The sequence below is a fragment of the Neopsephotus bourkii genome, unplaced genomic scaffold (assembly GCF_033783945.1).
Source record: "Neopsephotus bourkii isolate Nb327-2 ecotype Australia unplaced genomic scaffold, CSIRO-AGI_Nbou_v1 NB_567, whole genome shotgun sequence".
NCBI lineage: Eukaryota > Metazoa > Chordata > Aves > Psittaciformes > Psittacidae > Neopsephotus > Neopsephotus bourkii.
The window spans coordinates 945,731-961,938 of record NW_026901068.1 but is presented as its reverse complement, the minus strand read 5'-3'; the positions used below and the strand labels follow the sequence as shown (position 1 = coordinate 961,938).

Here is a 16,208-nt window from a genome sequence, read left to right as displayed (position 1 = left end):
TTCTGGATTTAATGGTTTATTATTAAGTAGTTTTGCCTTTTCTTCTCCCATGCTAATAAGAGATGTAAGTTAAACAGATGAATGAAACATTTTCACAAAGACATAGAAAAATTTCATGAACCTAAGGTTAGTTACTGTATTTTGGCTTTAATAGAAAACATTAGCACTTAAAATACTTGTGGTTTAGAGCAAAGTGCATGAAGGAAGTGTGTTTGTGTATATGTATGTGTTTGTGTGTATGTGCTTAAACTTTCTAGAGGTTTCCTCCTTAGGAAGCTAATAGTGGCATGGGATCAGTTCTCTGCTTTCATCTATCCCATAGTAATGGGGGTGGGAGGTCTGCAACAGTGGAAGGCAAGGCAGGCAGGTGCTGGAGTATGCTGGGAATCCCTAGTTGAGACATAGTATTGATAAGAGACTCCTTTGGTCAAACCACTCATTTGAAATGTTGCCTGGAATTTTTTTCTTAGCATGACTTAGAAATTCATGTGTCCAAACTGCTTTTAATCGTGTTCATGTTGTTGGAAATGTCTTCTTGCAGGAAAAGATTAACAAGGAACATAATTAGTCTGAGATAACTGGTCCTGAAGGGTTTTGACCTGACTTTTCAATCTCTGACAGAGTTAACATCCTCATCCCATGTGCTCCATCTGCTGGGCGTGCTGTCAGGTTAATTGACAATAGGCAGCATTCATGTGAGGCAGCTGCTAGTGGCAACAATGATATTAGCTCCTAATTAATTTGCCTTGCAGGTTTTTGTCTGAACACTTTAATAGGCTTCTTTCTTCCTAGATTTCTTTTGGGGATAAATTAGGGAGAAGTGTGTTTGTTTGGTTAGAACCTGAACACTTGACATTGTTCTTTTCTGGGATGCAGAATATGATTTTTTTAATGCAAGGTGCTCTTTCTCAAGTGATAAAAAACTTCTTGAGTAAACCACTTTTACAGATTCAATCTTACGAGAATTTAGCACGCCAAAAATTCGGGAGTAAAAGCAGGTGGGACTTGTAGCTTCCCCAGAAAACATTAGTTAAACAAGATACGGCTTTATGTGTACCAAGAGATGAAAGCATTCAGTTTTCAAATTGAAATATAAATGAAACAAATATTTTAAATTAAAGCCTTATTTTCATGCATGCTTTACATGTATATATATTGCTTTAAAAATATTTTTATATAATATATAAAATATATATATAATTATATATATTTTGCTTTTTATATATACATATATATATTTCTGTGGAGCAAATGTGCTTATGACCGTAAGTTATAAGTTCCTATTTTAAAGCAAATTTTACTGTTTTGAGGCTGGGTAACTATCCAAAATGCACAGAAATCTTGAACTGTTCCTCCTCCTCCTTCCCCAGCACGAGGTTAGCCTAAATTAGAGCTGTTTTAAAATAAATGCTGCCTAGTCAATGAATTATTTTTATCTGTCTTCTGGTCTCAGTGATACAGTGTTTGTTTCCTACTTATTAAGCTGTTCCGGGGACTGGAAATGTACATTTTCTCACTTAGAATTTAAATGTGCTGAATGGCATTGATAACAGTTTGCTGCTGTTCCTGACAAGATCATGGTGGCTTTACAGCAATATAATCAATAAAATTAATGGTATGACAATTGGGAGCTCCTGTTCTTCACAGTACTATCTGGCACGTCAAAGACCAGTTACTGTGAGGAGTCCCTCCACAGACAGAACTTGCAGGGAATTCCCATCATCCTGAGTTTGATCTGTAGCATAGGCTACCTTTTAGACTTAAAACTGCACAAGTGTTTTCTTCTTTCCTCTGTTACATATATAATTTATGGTTTATTTAAGGTGGACATGAGCTGCTTCTTGGAAACAATATTTCACAATATTTTCCTTACTTGAAAGGGATGCAGGGGTCTTTCATCAATCTGTTTTGTTTCCTTTTATGTGTTTGTATTTACACATAGCTATTTTATCAATGTCTTGTCTCTCATCCTCCTGAGAGCCTTTAAAACTTGTGCTTTGAATAAGGATTGCAAAATGTTCAATTAAACACGATTCAGATGGATTTAGGTGGAATGTAGGTGCTTTCACACAAATTTCCAGAAATAAGAAACCTCATTAGGTGTTTTTTCCTTTTCTGTGTGCTTAATGGTGAAGTTGCTTTGTTAACCACCTTAACTCCAGCTAAACCTACCCTCTGAACTCGGAGAGTGACAACGTGACCAGCTACATCTGTGTAGTCCCCTTTAAGGAGCTGGGTCTGGGACTGAACGAAGAGCAGGTCTCTGAAGAGGAGGCACACAATCTAACTGATGGCTTCAGCTTGCCTGCACTCAAGGTAACCTCTCTGAGAAGGACACACACATCCACACAGGCTTCTGGTGAAAATCTCTTTCAGTTGTCATAAAGCTCTATGGCTTGTGTGTACTAGCCTGTAGTCACATGGTCCACTGAGGAGGAGATGTAATCAGTCTCATGTATTTCTAAATTTATTGGCATATAGGCTATTTCTTTTTGCATGTGGTTGAAGAAAAGTTGCATAATCATAGAATGGTTTGAGTTGGAAGGGACCTTAAAACTCATATAGTTCCAACCCCACTGCCATGAGGAGGGACTCCTTCCAGTATACCAAGTTGCTTAAAGCCCCGTCCAACCTGGCCTTGAACACTGCCAGAGATGGGGCAGCCACAGCTTCTCTGGGCAACCTGTTCCAGTGTCTCATCACCCTCATAGTGAAGAACTTACTAATATCTAATCTAAATCTACCCTCCTTCAGTTTAAAATCATTCCCACTTGTCCAGTCCCTACATGCCCTTGTAAAAGTCCCTCTCCAGATTTCTTGTAGGCCCCCCTCAAATACTATAAGGTTGTTCAAAGGTCTCCCCAGAGCCTTTTTGCCTTCAGGCTGAACAACCCAAATACAACATTAGGATTAATTTTTTTCTGCAAATTATGTAAATTCAAGTCAGTGTTTTATAGTCAGCTTGATCAATCTTCTTAAACATATTTTTTTGCTCTGTGATTGCATTTGATCCGAGCTGAATAAAATGATTTCCAAGTTTGTACTTACATCTTTTTTAGCTAATCTCCTGACTTCAGTAAAGAGATACATCAGGAAATACAAATTAATTGTAACTGCCACAGGGAATAGCTGCATTTAGTTACACCAAAGAGTAGAAATCACGAGCTTGAACCCCTGCTGCCATGAGCCAGTGTGGTTCTTTGATCTTTGAAAAACATTTAGCTGAAGAGAACATCACCATATTGTGGCCTTTTAATCTATTTTGGTTTGAGGTGCTAGGTGGTTTTAATTTGCATGTGTCGATATTTGCAACTGGAAAGAGGATCTAATTTGAATGCAAGCCTTTGACACTCCAGTGATTCTCTGCTGATGCAGTCCCCTTTTAACATTATTTTTTTAAATGGAAAATTCCATTATTATGTTAACTTCTGTGATTCTGTGGAGTTGGCTTTTGTTTCGTTTTATTCACTTAATTCCTAGACCTTGATTTATTTTGTTGTGACAGTAAATGTTACCAGTAATAGCAATTGCCAAGCTTTGAGGCTTTGTCTGATTAGTTGTAAGCTAAGAGCTACATCAGATGTAAGCCTTTGAAATTTTTTTTCTTGCCGTTTCATCAGCTGAAATTCTAACTGCAACCATGAAAGCCCATTTATTTACCCACTTCTTTTTAAGCACAAGAAGCTGGTTAGAAGTGCCCAAGCTTGTAAGCTAACTCTACCTGCAGTTTGCTGTAATTTAGCTGTAATCAGTTTTAGTTAAACTGGTTGGGATGCTAGTAAATCTCAGTTTCCATTAACTCATAACAGATGGTGATGGCTGTGTGTTTTGTAGTTGAACTAAGCTAAATTAACATAAATCAGTCCTAAGCAGATTTATGCATAGATAATAAAGTTGATATACTTTGATAATGTTGGGACATATTTGTGTTGTGAGCCCTGGATTTATGCGTAGTCCTCTTCAAGTTCTTTTCATTTGAGAGAACCTCTATTTATATTAAAATGCAGGTAGAACACAGGTGTGTATCCAGATTTAGTTAATGTTCTGATTTTCATTCAAGCCCATGTCTAGGCCATATGACAAATGTAGCCTGTGTCTTTTGGCTACTCTGTCTTTGAACTAAATCAGTTTGAAGAGTACAAATGCTTAGTTTAAGGAAAAAATACCGATTCAAGCTGAGGAGAGCCAGTTGGATATTTGGGGTGAAGTTTAAGTGTCAGTAAAAATCATCAGAAGTCATTGGCAGCGCTAGCTATTTGCAACCCTAAACACATCTGGAATTCCCTTTTCTGTCATCATTGTTCCTTTTTTCAGGTAGGTTTTGGATTATTATAAATTGCTGAAGTGCACTACTTTTTTTGTGCTACTTTTCACTGCTTTTGCCTTGTGTCTGGTGAAAGGGGTTGGTCATCTTTTGTGCTTACTATAGCATGAGCTCTTGATTTGCTGTCCAGGGCACCGCATCTTCAGGGACACATGGATGATTGCTGCCCATTTGTTTGCTTTTTAGTTTAGCAGCCAGCCAAATCAGTGTTGCGTGTGTGCCCCAATTAATTTCTTATCATTCTGTGTTCTTTCTTCTCATAACCACCTTTTGTAAATTAAAAAGTATCTTTTTTCTTTAGAAATTTCTGGTTTTGTTTTTAGTTTGCATCCAAGTATTTTTGATATACCCTTATGGTATATCAAACCACATCTATCTGAAGGCATTTAATCTTTTATGTTACTATTCTGAATGTTTTGCTCTTGATTTGTTTACACACTGGAAAAAACTGCTACTTGTCCACAGTAGTGTGAGTACAAAATTGTAAATATAGTATTTCCAATCCTGTAGGTCCAGAACCTCAGAACAAGTAAATTCTTAGTCCTGTTCTGCAGCTGAGGGGGGTAGGGTGGAAAAAAGCATGATGAATAATTACTTTGTCTTCCTTGGTCTGGAATGCTTGAGAACAGATTTCAGACTACAACTCATACTCACCTACAGTAGATGCCTTTTAATAAGGGCTGTATTGCAGAGAAAATTGTCATAACCTTTCCTTTTCATTTTGGAGATAAAAGATTCTACTGTTCTGTCATGGGGTACTGAGCCAACAGTCTCCTCGAAACTAAGAAAACAGGACTTTTTATTGCATTGGAAATGGGAGTTCTCAAGAAGTTGAACTAGTGGGTTTCCTTGCTCCCAGAGGAACTTACCTCTTTTGTACCATATCTAACATTGTGAATCAATTCATTTCTTACAAGCCTTTCCCTCCTTAGTGGAATTGGTGAAATTTTCACTTTGGTGGAATAAAAATTGTCATCTTGGTTTTCTTCAGATGTAGAGTTTTTCAGTGAAGTACAGTGCAATTAGACTTGTGTTTCAAGGTTGGGTGTGGGGCAGTGCAATACTCAGTAGATTGTAGAAATGATAGCTTGGCATCATAAAGGAAAAAATGTCTTAGCCACCACTGGAATTTTGGCAGTCCTTTATGAGCTTTAGGGTATGTGGAGATTATAGCAAATAATGAAGCTGCCTGATGAGGAATATAGGGGTTTAGGCCTCTGAGTATAATTGCATATAATATCCTTCATCAAATAATTAGCAGTCACCTAAGGCTTGTGAGATCTGAGCCTCACATGGTCTAGGATATTTTTTAGAAACATTCAGCAGATTTTCACAGTTTTTCAGAGGTCTTGTTTCTGGCTGAGGAATGTTTTCCCATGTGTATCTGTACATTTACTTTGGAGGCTGGCTATGTTCCCAGGTGCACAGAGCTAACACTCCCCTGTTTTGCAGGTCCTCTTTCAGCTCTGGGTAGGGCAGAGTTCAGAATTCTTCCGGAGGCTGGTGCTGCTCCTCTCCCCAGCCAACGCATCCCCCAAGCCCTTGGTCTCCCCTGAACGGCTGCCTCATCATATTTTGTCTGATGTGACTCAAGGCCTACCTCATACACATGCTGCCTGCTTGGAGGAGCTCAAGCGAAGCTATGAGTTTTATCGGTACTTTGAAACTCAGCATCAGTCGGGGTTCGAATGGCCAACCAGAACAAAGCAGAAGTCAAGAGAGCTGAACAGTCTTCAGACAGCAGTACGCAGCTTGCAGCTTCATCTCAAGGCACTGCTCAATGAGTAAGTTTACACATCAGTTAAGCAGCTATGCTGGTAGGAAGAAGGCAGATACATAGAGTCATTGCAATCACAGGCATATCTTCACATAGCATGGAGTCAAAGATCCTTGGTTCAATATGGAATCTCATACTGTTTCCTGGCTATTCTTTAAGTGTCTGATGGAAATTCAAAGCTGAGCAGTGCATTAAGATCTTGCCTTGCTTTTGTCACTCCCTTGAAAAAAAATCTGAAAGCATATTTACCTTTCATTGATTTTGCAATGTATCAAATGCTTTATAAGAAAGTTCAGCTCATAGTAACTACCTAGTAAATATTTTCAAAGATTCATTCAAGTGAAAGACTTGAAACTGCCCTACTCCTTAAATCTTACATGTAAGAGTTACTAAAACGAGTGGAGGTGAGCAGTGTATCTTGATGAGGAGAAAAGGATCTTATTTTTAGAATTTTGAGGCATCTTTGAGGAGTTGGCCGAGTTGGGTTCTTGAAACTTGAAGAAAATAACAGGATATTAAATGGAATTCTTGGAGGAATGGTGAAGTCGTATTTATTATCACTTATTTCTGTTCATCTCCTCATCACCTAGGGTAATAATTCTTGAGGATGAACTTGAAAAACTTGTTAGCACTAAGGAGACACCTGAGTTGACAACAAAAGCCCATCAGGTTCTGGAACAGAAACTGAAGTTCATTCAGCCCCATATGCAGGCAAGCAACAGCTGCTGGGAAGAAGCCATTTCTCAGGTGGAAAAAATGAGTGGAAGAAACCCAAATAAAAAAGGTAAATGTGAGAGATTAATTTAGCAAGTAACAGGATACACTTTAGAGATGCAATGGTCAAATGGATCAAAGGCAACATTCAGCCTGCATATCAGAATTGTAGCTGAAGAGGGTCTAAAAACCATAGACTTTAAAAAAACATACATAAGTCAGACTTTTTCATTGTGATGACCTTGAAGCTTTTGTTTCAGCAAAAAATGTGAACATGTTATTCACTGTTAACATTAGTTAGACACAGGTCTAATTAATCCACAGTTAGACCTGTGGATTCAGTTTGTTACATTTCCAGGTGTAGACAGGTAGTGGCTTTTTGCTTTTGACTGATGAATCACTTGTGAAGGGGTAGGATTGTGATGAATCGTCCCTGAGATTTTCATTTATTTACTGCACAGAAGTTATGTAGTTCATTGAAATGACAGTGGCATTGTCATGAAACTTTCTTGGCAGTGACATTTCCTGGAACATTTTAAATTGTAGAGTATGTATTGAGCATAAAATACCCGTTTACCTGCTCTCTCAGAGAGAGTGAACTAATCTGTATGCTTGCTAGTCAAACCAAGCAGCATATCCCAACGTTTTTCCCTATGGCCCTCTCCTTAGATGCCATTTTCCTTGTGAATCCCAAGTAGCTTAAATAACATAAGTGAACATAGGCTCTCCTGACATGGAGTTGAATCGTAATTTCTAATCTTTCTTTTTTCCAGGAGTTTTTTTACTGTCCTAGGAAGGCATGGCCCAGCATCTGAAAAATGCTAGTAATGGAGACTGCATTAGGAAAATTGTGACTTGGGGTATCAACAAGTTACCTACAGAAATGCAAAACTGTAGTGAGCTAAATTCTTAATGATATATGGGTGAGCTGTCCATTAGATGGACAAATATTGCTATGAACCATGCAAGCTGACCTTGTCCATGCTCACATCAGAACTGGAGCACTGGGAGGCCTAGTGCTGGTTCTGTGCAGGTTCAGACATGATATAACCAAATTTATGTGTACTTTGCCTGATAGTCTAGTCTTACAACTCCCCTCTCAGTGCTGTGTGAAACAGTCTTTGAGGGTATTAGATGTAGTCTGATAGATTTGCGTGTGCTAGCCTGTTGTGTTCTGTTGATGCCCTCCGCAACCAGCAGTTCCACTGATGTTTTTTTCCCTTTCCTTAAATGTTCTCTCTAGACTGCACACCATGGTATTTTTAGTTAGTTTAGTTTTATTTTTACTTTGTGTATAAATTTCACAGCAGGCACTTTTATTATAATTTGCTTCCTTTTAAAGTTCAGTACAAAAATAACCTGGTGTGTGATCTAGAAGGGAGGGATTGCGTGGGAAATAAAAAAATCCTTCACTTTCACTTTGCCCAGTGATTTTTCCTGGAAATATGCTGGGGTTGAGTCTCTATTTTACACCAAGTTTACTGAATTACTGCACAGGAGCTGCTTTTAAATTATGCTAGTCACTGAAAACTATTTTTATTTGACTAGATTTGACTTTCCTGATATATTTCTAAGCAGCTTCTGTGAGTTGAACTCTTCAAGCTGTGCATGAAGTCAAGACCAGCCACTAAGGAGCTGCTGTGACCATGAGCTATCCTAGTTGTGGAATCCTGTGTAGCTGCCTGTCACTTATTTTCAGAACACTTTTGCATCCCTTTAATTGTCTTCTGTCTAAACAGATGAGTCTCCTTCAGCAAGCACTACATGCTTCTTGCCCAAAATCATTCTGTGTCAAAGCAAGTTTTCTTACAGCTATGTTAAATAGTTCATTGTGTCAAACTCTGTCAAAGCAAAGCCTTGAAGTCTAACTCATTGAACATTCATACACTCCCATCGACTTTTATGGGTGCTGATACTAGTATATAATATAGTATATGGTTTAGTGAATGCCGTTTGGCTTCTTTGTTTACAGGACTTGGTGCATTTCTAGAATCAGTGCTGTTAGTCACTGAGCCTGCCACAGAACAGAGCAAGTGGGGCTTTAGCACTTCTAGGGGAATTCACCTTTACTTAAATTCACTGGTCAATGATAGACTTACCTATCATTCATTTACATGTAGGTTTTTGCACATTTCCAGTTTGAGTTAGTTCTAGAATTTCAGCTATCTTCCCTTTATTCTCTCACCTTTCCATCATATTTAAAAATCATTTACCACCTAAGGCCTTTGACAATTCAAGCATATAATAATCTGCTGCTAATTTTACAGAGCAGAATATTCTTTATGACTAGTTACAGTGCTGTCTTAATGATCTTTGAAATAATATCCCTCAAACTGTTTAAATTCCATCCTTTTTCCTTTTAAACTGTCTCTATCTTTGCCAAACTTCTTTAGAACTTTTTAAGATATTTGTAAGAGCAATATCTTAGTACTCTGCTGCAAGCTGATGGATCTTGCAGTCCTTTGATCCACTGGAGAGGAAATACAGCAGCAACAGTTCTAGTTAAACACTGCGGATTCATGATCTTGAAGCATATCGTTAGCAATGGCAGCATCCCATGTAGGTGGCAAACACAGCAGTCTATACATATTACAGCAGCTGGTTTACTCCTCTGATTTGGGAAGGCAAGCTTTTAATTAGTAACTTCCATATACTTGTCCAAATTTGTCTTCATTTTTTCAGGAGCATATTTCTGTTGTTGCTGTTATTATTATGAAAATGTTTTTATTACAAGACAGAGTTATGCAATGGAGGAGGGTGTTTGATGTTTATAAAATAGATTTGCCAATTTTCCACTTCAAATTTCACTACATGCTTCATCTTTCTTTAAAACTTTATGTTTAGATACTTCTAGAATGTCAAATCTTTAGCTCAGCCCAAACGACTAGGGAATTACATACTTTCATTGTTTGCAGAAGCAGATTACTGAACACCACTAAAACTGTCATTGGTATGAACAGCCTACTTTCAGAATATCATCCTTACATATTCACATATTAGAAATTGAAAATAGGGATAGGTGGGGCTTGGCAAGGGCATTTAGCCCATTTCCCTTCTGAAGGGTAAATTAGTGTTTGTGAGTAAATGTTTTTACCTGTTCCTAAAAACCTCTATTTAGAGACATTTTGCAGTATTTCCAGGCATCTATTCCAGCACTTAACTCCATTTCCAGTAGAAAGTTATTACTTTGGATCCACCCACAATGGAAATCCATTTTCTCTTTATATCTCTTACGTTTTTGAAGACAGTTAGTATGTTTCTTTCTGTCTTCTCTACATGACTCTCTGTCCTTTAGCTCCTCCCTGAAGATTATACTTCGTCCTATGATCATTTCCTTAGTTCTCATCTGGACTCCCTCAAGTTGGTCCACAATATTATTGAATGAAGGAACCCCAGAATGGGCGCTGTGTTCCATCCACAGCCTGATCAGTGCCAGAACAGAAATGTAATTTGATGTGTCTGATGGTCAGTGCTGTTGTTTATATGTATTAGTATGTATTTTGGCTTTTTTGCTTGCAACAGGGTACGGTTGACCACTAGGCTCCTTACATCTTTTTCTCAGTGGAGCTGCCCAGTCAGTTGTTATTGTGACAAATAATCATTTGGTTGTTCTAAAGCACAAGAATTTGCAGTCACTGTCACCAAACTGCTGTATCTGAAATCCAGTTCTTCCTGGACTGTATCTCTGATTTTCCAGTATTATTTTTTATTCTAATTGTGCCCTTCAGTATGCTTGCAGGTTATCCTGATCTCAGCAGACTTAATGGGCTGAAACACTTTTTCAGCTATTGGAAATATTAAAAAGTACGGGGCTTGAAACAAAAATCCTCACTCATTACATTGTTCCTGTCTGAAAATGGTAACTACAGTCTGCTTATCCAAGAGACTGTTCTAAGCAACTGATAGCAGTTTCTCCTGGCCATTTGCTTATGAGCATTTCATGACACTGTATCAAAAGCCAAAATGAAATGCAGAATGTCTTTGGCTTCTTTTTCATAAAACCTGTTACTGCATTGGAAAATGAGATTAGAGCAATTTGGTGTCTTCTGTTCTCAGCAAATCCACACTGGCTGTCACTTACCTCCTTGCTACCTTCCAGATAGCTTCTGGTAAACTTTGCTTGATTGTTTCTTCCAGTATTTTCCAATTATTTGAAGCCCGTTTGCCTACAATTTTACTATTTTACTTCTCTTTTTAAACTTTGGCCCTGACTCTGTTTTCTGCCTTTACCAGTTTTTCCTGGTAACAAGGAAAACATCTATAGTTTTTTGCAGTATATGGAAGTTTTGAGATCTGTTAGTTGAAGGGCTTCAAGATGAGTTTCACCAGACCCAGCTTATAGCGAGACAGCCAAGTTATTCAACTGCTCTCTAGCACAGGGTTTCAGTGTATTCTAACCAGTCTTCTCACCACTTTTTTCCTAATGAAAATGCCTGGGCTCTGCCTGAGTGAGTCAAAACCATCATTCAACACTCAGTCTTTTTCTTTTTTTTTTTTTTTTAATCCCTTTTCTTTTTTCCCCTTAAAGGCAAATCCGAAGTTTCCTGTGACAGCCTACAGCGTACTACAGTACCTTTAACACAGCCTGCCATATACATAGAAAACAAAGATCCAATCCCTGAAGAGCAGGTAAAAAAAACCCACAGGATCATTTAAACAATAACTGGGACTTGGTTGCTGTATCCATTCCTTTTTCAGTTGCTTGTGCAGTGACCTTCAAGACAGATAAGTAGGAATCCAGTGCCATTTCATAATTGAACTTAGAAAAAAAATCATGTGTATTCTTTTTGCCGTTCCATGGGGAGGTATTCCCCATCCTGGAAAAAGAAGAGCACCAGCATTCACTTCTCAGATATATCGTAAAAAATAAGTGACAAAGGAGACCAGCAACACAAGTCAGAGTAATACAGGAAATATGCAGAAAAAAAAAGTGAATTCCTAGAAGGTGGTATATAACAGAGTCCTACTTGCATAGGTGTCCTATGCAGAGTCCGACTTCATAGATGAACTGACACAGCTGCAACATTGACAAGCTTCAGAACAAACCAGCCTGACTTTAGTTTAAGTGATCTCAGCATTTTTGAATATCTGAAACAGACTGTGACAGTGAACAGTTTTGTCTTGTTTGGGCAACTCGTGAGTGATGGTTGGGCTGTCTTCAAGAGAGGCTGGCCTCCTCCATCCCAGAGCTGAGTTGCAGATGCATTCTGAGAGCAGATTGAACACCCCTGCTCTGCTCTCCCAAGCCTATCCCACATGTATTCTTTCTAGATTTTTTTCCACATCAAAAAGCTGGGACTAATTTTACTGGCTGTCTGTTATAACATAAATGAAGCTTCATTTTTAAATGCTTGTAAGCCAATGTAGTTAAAATTGGCAGAGGAGTTTGCTGTTCTCAACATCCACCTAATAAGGATTTACATAAATTAAATTACTGAGATGCCTGACTGAGGAAGAATTACTTATGGTGTAAATTAAAATAAAAGGAAAAAGAAAAGAAACCTGCATCAGCATTGCTTATTTCCACCTGTAGCTATGGGGAAATGGACTCCCATTTTCAAGGTGTTCATTTGATCATACTTGTGTATGAAATTAAATCTCAGGTGACTGCAGTAATGTTAACCTTCAATGAGTGGACTTGCTCCAAAATTATGCAAATATGACTGACAGCAGTGTCATATCCAGTGGCTCTGCTAAATTGGGCTCCATCCTATTACTGTGGTTGGCTAGTGTTGAGATCACTTGGTTATGATTGTAGGTCAGCGTCTACATCGACAGTGAAAATCAACATTTTCTTTCTTTCTTTCATTTTTCTTTAGGAATTGGAAGCATATGTTGATTATTCAGATACAGAGAATGAATACAGAGGAGAAGATTTTTACTGCTTTTCCCAGGAAGAAAGAGAGAGACAAGAACGAGAGAGACAGGAATCTAAGAGGGTGTTACAAGAATTAAAATCTGTGCTGGGATTTAAAGCTTCAGAAATAGAAAGACAGAAATGGAAACAGCTGCTGTTCAGTGACCATGGTAAGCATTGCTTTTGAAAATTAATTCCTTTCTAAGAAAGGGTAAGTGTCTGTCATCAACTTCTGACTATGTTAGTATTTGGACAGTGCTTAGCTATAGAAGTGTCTTTGATAGAGCTGTGTGCATGAGCTGTTCTATCTCTTCATATTACTTGCAGCAGTCGTTTTACTATACATTGAAAACAACTCGGAGAAATGGGAATTTGACTGTACAGATAATATTGAGCTAAAATACTTAACACATAAAGTATTTAGACAGCATAAAAGAGAACTGTTAGGCTATAAACCGTGCAAACTGAGCTTTCTTTCATGGCTTTCTGGTAAATAAGAATTTTAATCAGGGCTCGTAACTAAATTACTTTTCAAAATTTAAAGGAACCACTAGAAATTACCCCAGCCTTACAAAAATACATAGGTTAAAGTGAAGAGCTACACTTTGAAATATTAAAGGCTCCTGGAAGAGTAAGACTGGCTTTTGTTTCCATGAGAGGGTAAGTATACAGAATGTGTCTGCAAAAACAAAACATGCAAACAAAATGCAAACCCCAAAAAACTTCCCAAGAAGAGTTCTTCCAAACTGGCCTTGAGGACTGCTGGGAATCTCCATCCACTTGCACTTAAAGGCAGGAATATGAATATTTCTCTTGCCTCAACAAGACAGTCTGTCTCTGTTCCAGCACTAAGCCTGGATACAACTTCATTCCTTTAACTGCTTGAGCTGTTTGATTTATTATCTTTAAAATTGGCAGTAGTTTGTATTTTCCTTTTTCTCTTCTTCCCATTTTCATACCTTCCTCTTAAAGACAGGTTAGGAAAAGCCCTTGAAAAAAATATTTCAGGTTCTGTATTATGAAAGACAACCCTGAAGTCTGGCAACAGATTCCACCTCTGCCAGTGTCTACCAGAAAAAGACCATGGATTGCATCTCTCAGTAATTTAGTGGGAATACACAGTAATAGGCCATACCTATTTATGAGACACCAAACCCCCAAAAGTATCTGTTCTTCACAGCTTTATTCTTTATGTCAATTTAGCGACAACTGTGGTAAAAGAAGTCACTTACCCATTGGTATTGACTTCTAGCCGAATTAAAAACCCTAAGACATCAGATTGCATCAGAGTCTGCTCAGGGGTAGGATTCCTCCCGTGTAAGATGTGACACTCTTCACATGAATCTCCTCAAGTCTTCCCTTCCTCCCTGTTGAAGAGAGAAGGAAGGAATCCTACATCCAGTTCAAGTCTTGACAGATCTAGTGACTGTTGCAGAGAGAGTTCTTGTCAGGAGAGATTCTGCAGGACATTTCCTTATCTAGCTCAGCAGCTGGTACCTGTCCACATCAGCATATCCTCAGGCCATTTGTGGCCACAGCTGGAAAGAGTCCTATAGTCTTAAGTAACTCTTCCCGTGAAAGCCTTTGGAGCTCATGTTGGTTCCTTTCCTTTCCATGTATAGATATTCCATTGTTTTAGGATTAGAGATTCAATGGTGGGGAGGGAGAAAAGTGTGATTTCCTCCACCTGCCTAGGACTAAACATTGATTACTTCCATTCTATACAAGACTGGAAAACAAGAGGGCGGTTCATGAAAGTAATTAATACTTTCTCCTTTTGGCTTGGAGTCTGTGTGTGTCTAATCTGAAGGACTGATATGGACAGCAGACATAACATCTACTGATTTTTAAGGAATTTCTTAATTATTTCTTCAAAAAAATCACAAATCAGTTAAATCACAGTATCACAGTATGTTAGAGATTGGAAGGGACCTCAAAAGATCATCTAGTCCAATCCCCCTGCCGGAGCAGGAACACCTAGATAAGGTTACACAGGAACGTGTCCAGGCGGGTTTTGAATGTCTCCAAAGAAGGAGATTCCACAACCTCCCTGGGCAGCCTGTTCCAGTGTTCCGTCACCCTCACTGAGAAGTTTATTCTCAAGTTTAAGTGGAACTTCTTGTGTTCCAGTTTGTACCCATTTCCCCTTGTCCTGTCATTGTTTGCCACTGAGAAGAGCCTGGCTCCATCCTCGTGACACTCCCCCTTTGTATATTTATATACACTAATAAGGTCACCCCTCAGTCTCCTCTTCTCCAAACCATAGAGACCCAGCTCCCTCAGTCTTTCCTCATAAGGGAGATGCTCCACTCCCTTAATCATCTTAGTTGCCCTGCGCTGGACTCTCTCCAGCAGGTCCCTGTCCTTCTTAAACTGAGGGGCCCAGAACTGGACACAATATTCCAGATGAGGTCTCACCAGGGCTGAGTAGAGGGGAAGGAGGACCTCTCTCGACCTACTAACCACCCCCCTTCTAATACACCCCAGGATGCCATTGGCCTTCTTGGCCACAAGGGCACAGTGTCGGCTCATGGTCACCCTGTTGTCCACCAGGACCCCCAGGTCCCTCTCCCCTACACTGCTCTCTAACAGGTCGTTCCCCAATCTATACTGGAACCTGGGGTTGTTCCTGCCCAGATGCAGGACTCTACACTTTCTACGACATAATGGACCCTGGCATGTTACTGCTGCAGACTTCAATTTATCCATATACAAGAGTCATTCCTTAAAGAGACAATTTTGTGAGCTGTGCTTTCCACATTTCTGGCTTGCTTTATCTTCAAGCCTTAAACCCAGAAAAGTTCATCTTCTTGTCTCCATTGGCCCAAGCCAATAGATGGCTGTGATACCACACTATTTCCATAGCCCTCTTAAGCCTTGCTTTTACAGGATGATCACATTCCAGAAACCCTGTGTTCTCTTAACTTGTGATTATTGTGAATAAAGATCCTGAAATACTCAAAAGCTTTAATTTGTTAGGCACATTAGAAAAGGGTCCCAGCAAGCCATTCTGGTTTGTTAGGTTTATTTGGTTAGTTGAAGGAGGGGCTGGTGAGGGTTTCCACATGAAAGAGGTCAGCTCCAAACAAGTTGATAAGTCTGAAGAACACAGAACACAGCATGAAGTCAACTGGAAATGATGGGCTGGCTTCTAGAAGAAAAACATCACCTTAGTAGACCACCAGACTAAAGCAAATTTGCCCAGGCCCAGCACCATGGTAATACTGCTTACTGTCTAGGCAGTATGTGATTTAGGGGAGCATAGGTCCTTTGGCATCCTGTTGAGGCAGTAAAATGGAAGTGCTTTTGAGGAGGTATGTGAAGCTGTTAGTGGCTTTGTTTTCATTTGTCAAACATTGTAAAAAATTTTCTTCTGGTGCAGAATCACCTCAAGGCTTTCCCCTAACCTCTCTCCCCAAAGAAGTTCATTCTGTCAGTGGCTGTGTTGCACCCAGCTGTTCTCCCTTCTCCCACCTTGTCCATACAACAGTTCTTGTACAGCTGTTTCTCAGATTCAGAAAGCCGCACTCTTGAGA

At 39.1% G+C, this 16,208-nt stretch overlaps 1 protein-coding gene across 7 annotated transcripts in view; it reads left to right on the top strand.

The window, feature by feature from the left end:
- The window catches only part of VEZT (vezatin, adherens junctions transmembrane protein), a 75,081-nt gene that overhangs the window by 35,084 nt on the left and 23,789 nt on the right, over window positions 1–16,208 (top strand). For all 7 annotated transcript variants that reach the window (XR_009725119.1, XM_061351267.1, XM_061351266.1 and 4 more), the window contains 5 exons: window positions 2,169–2,316; window positions 5,777–6,108; window positions 6,692–6,885; window positions 11,344–11,444; window positions 12,635–12,842. Coding sequence is in view for 6 of the 7 variants with exons in the window: in XM_061351267.1 (XP_061207251.1) it covers window positions 2,169–2,316; window positions 5,777–6,108; window positions 6,692–6,885; window positions 11,344–11,444; window positions 12,635–12,842 (983 nt within the window). In the remaining variant the exon portion in view is untranslated. The remainder of the gene's footprint in view (window positions 1–2,168; window positions 2,317–5,776; window positions 6,109–6,691; window positions 6,886–11,343; window positions 11,445–12,634; window positions 12,843–16,208) is intronic.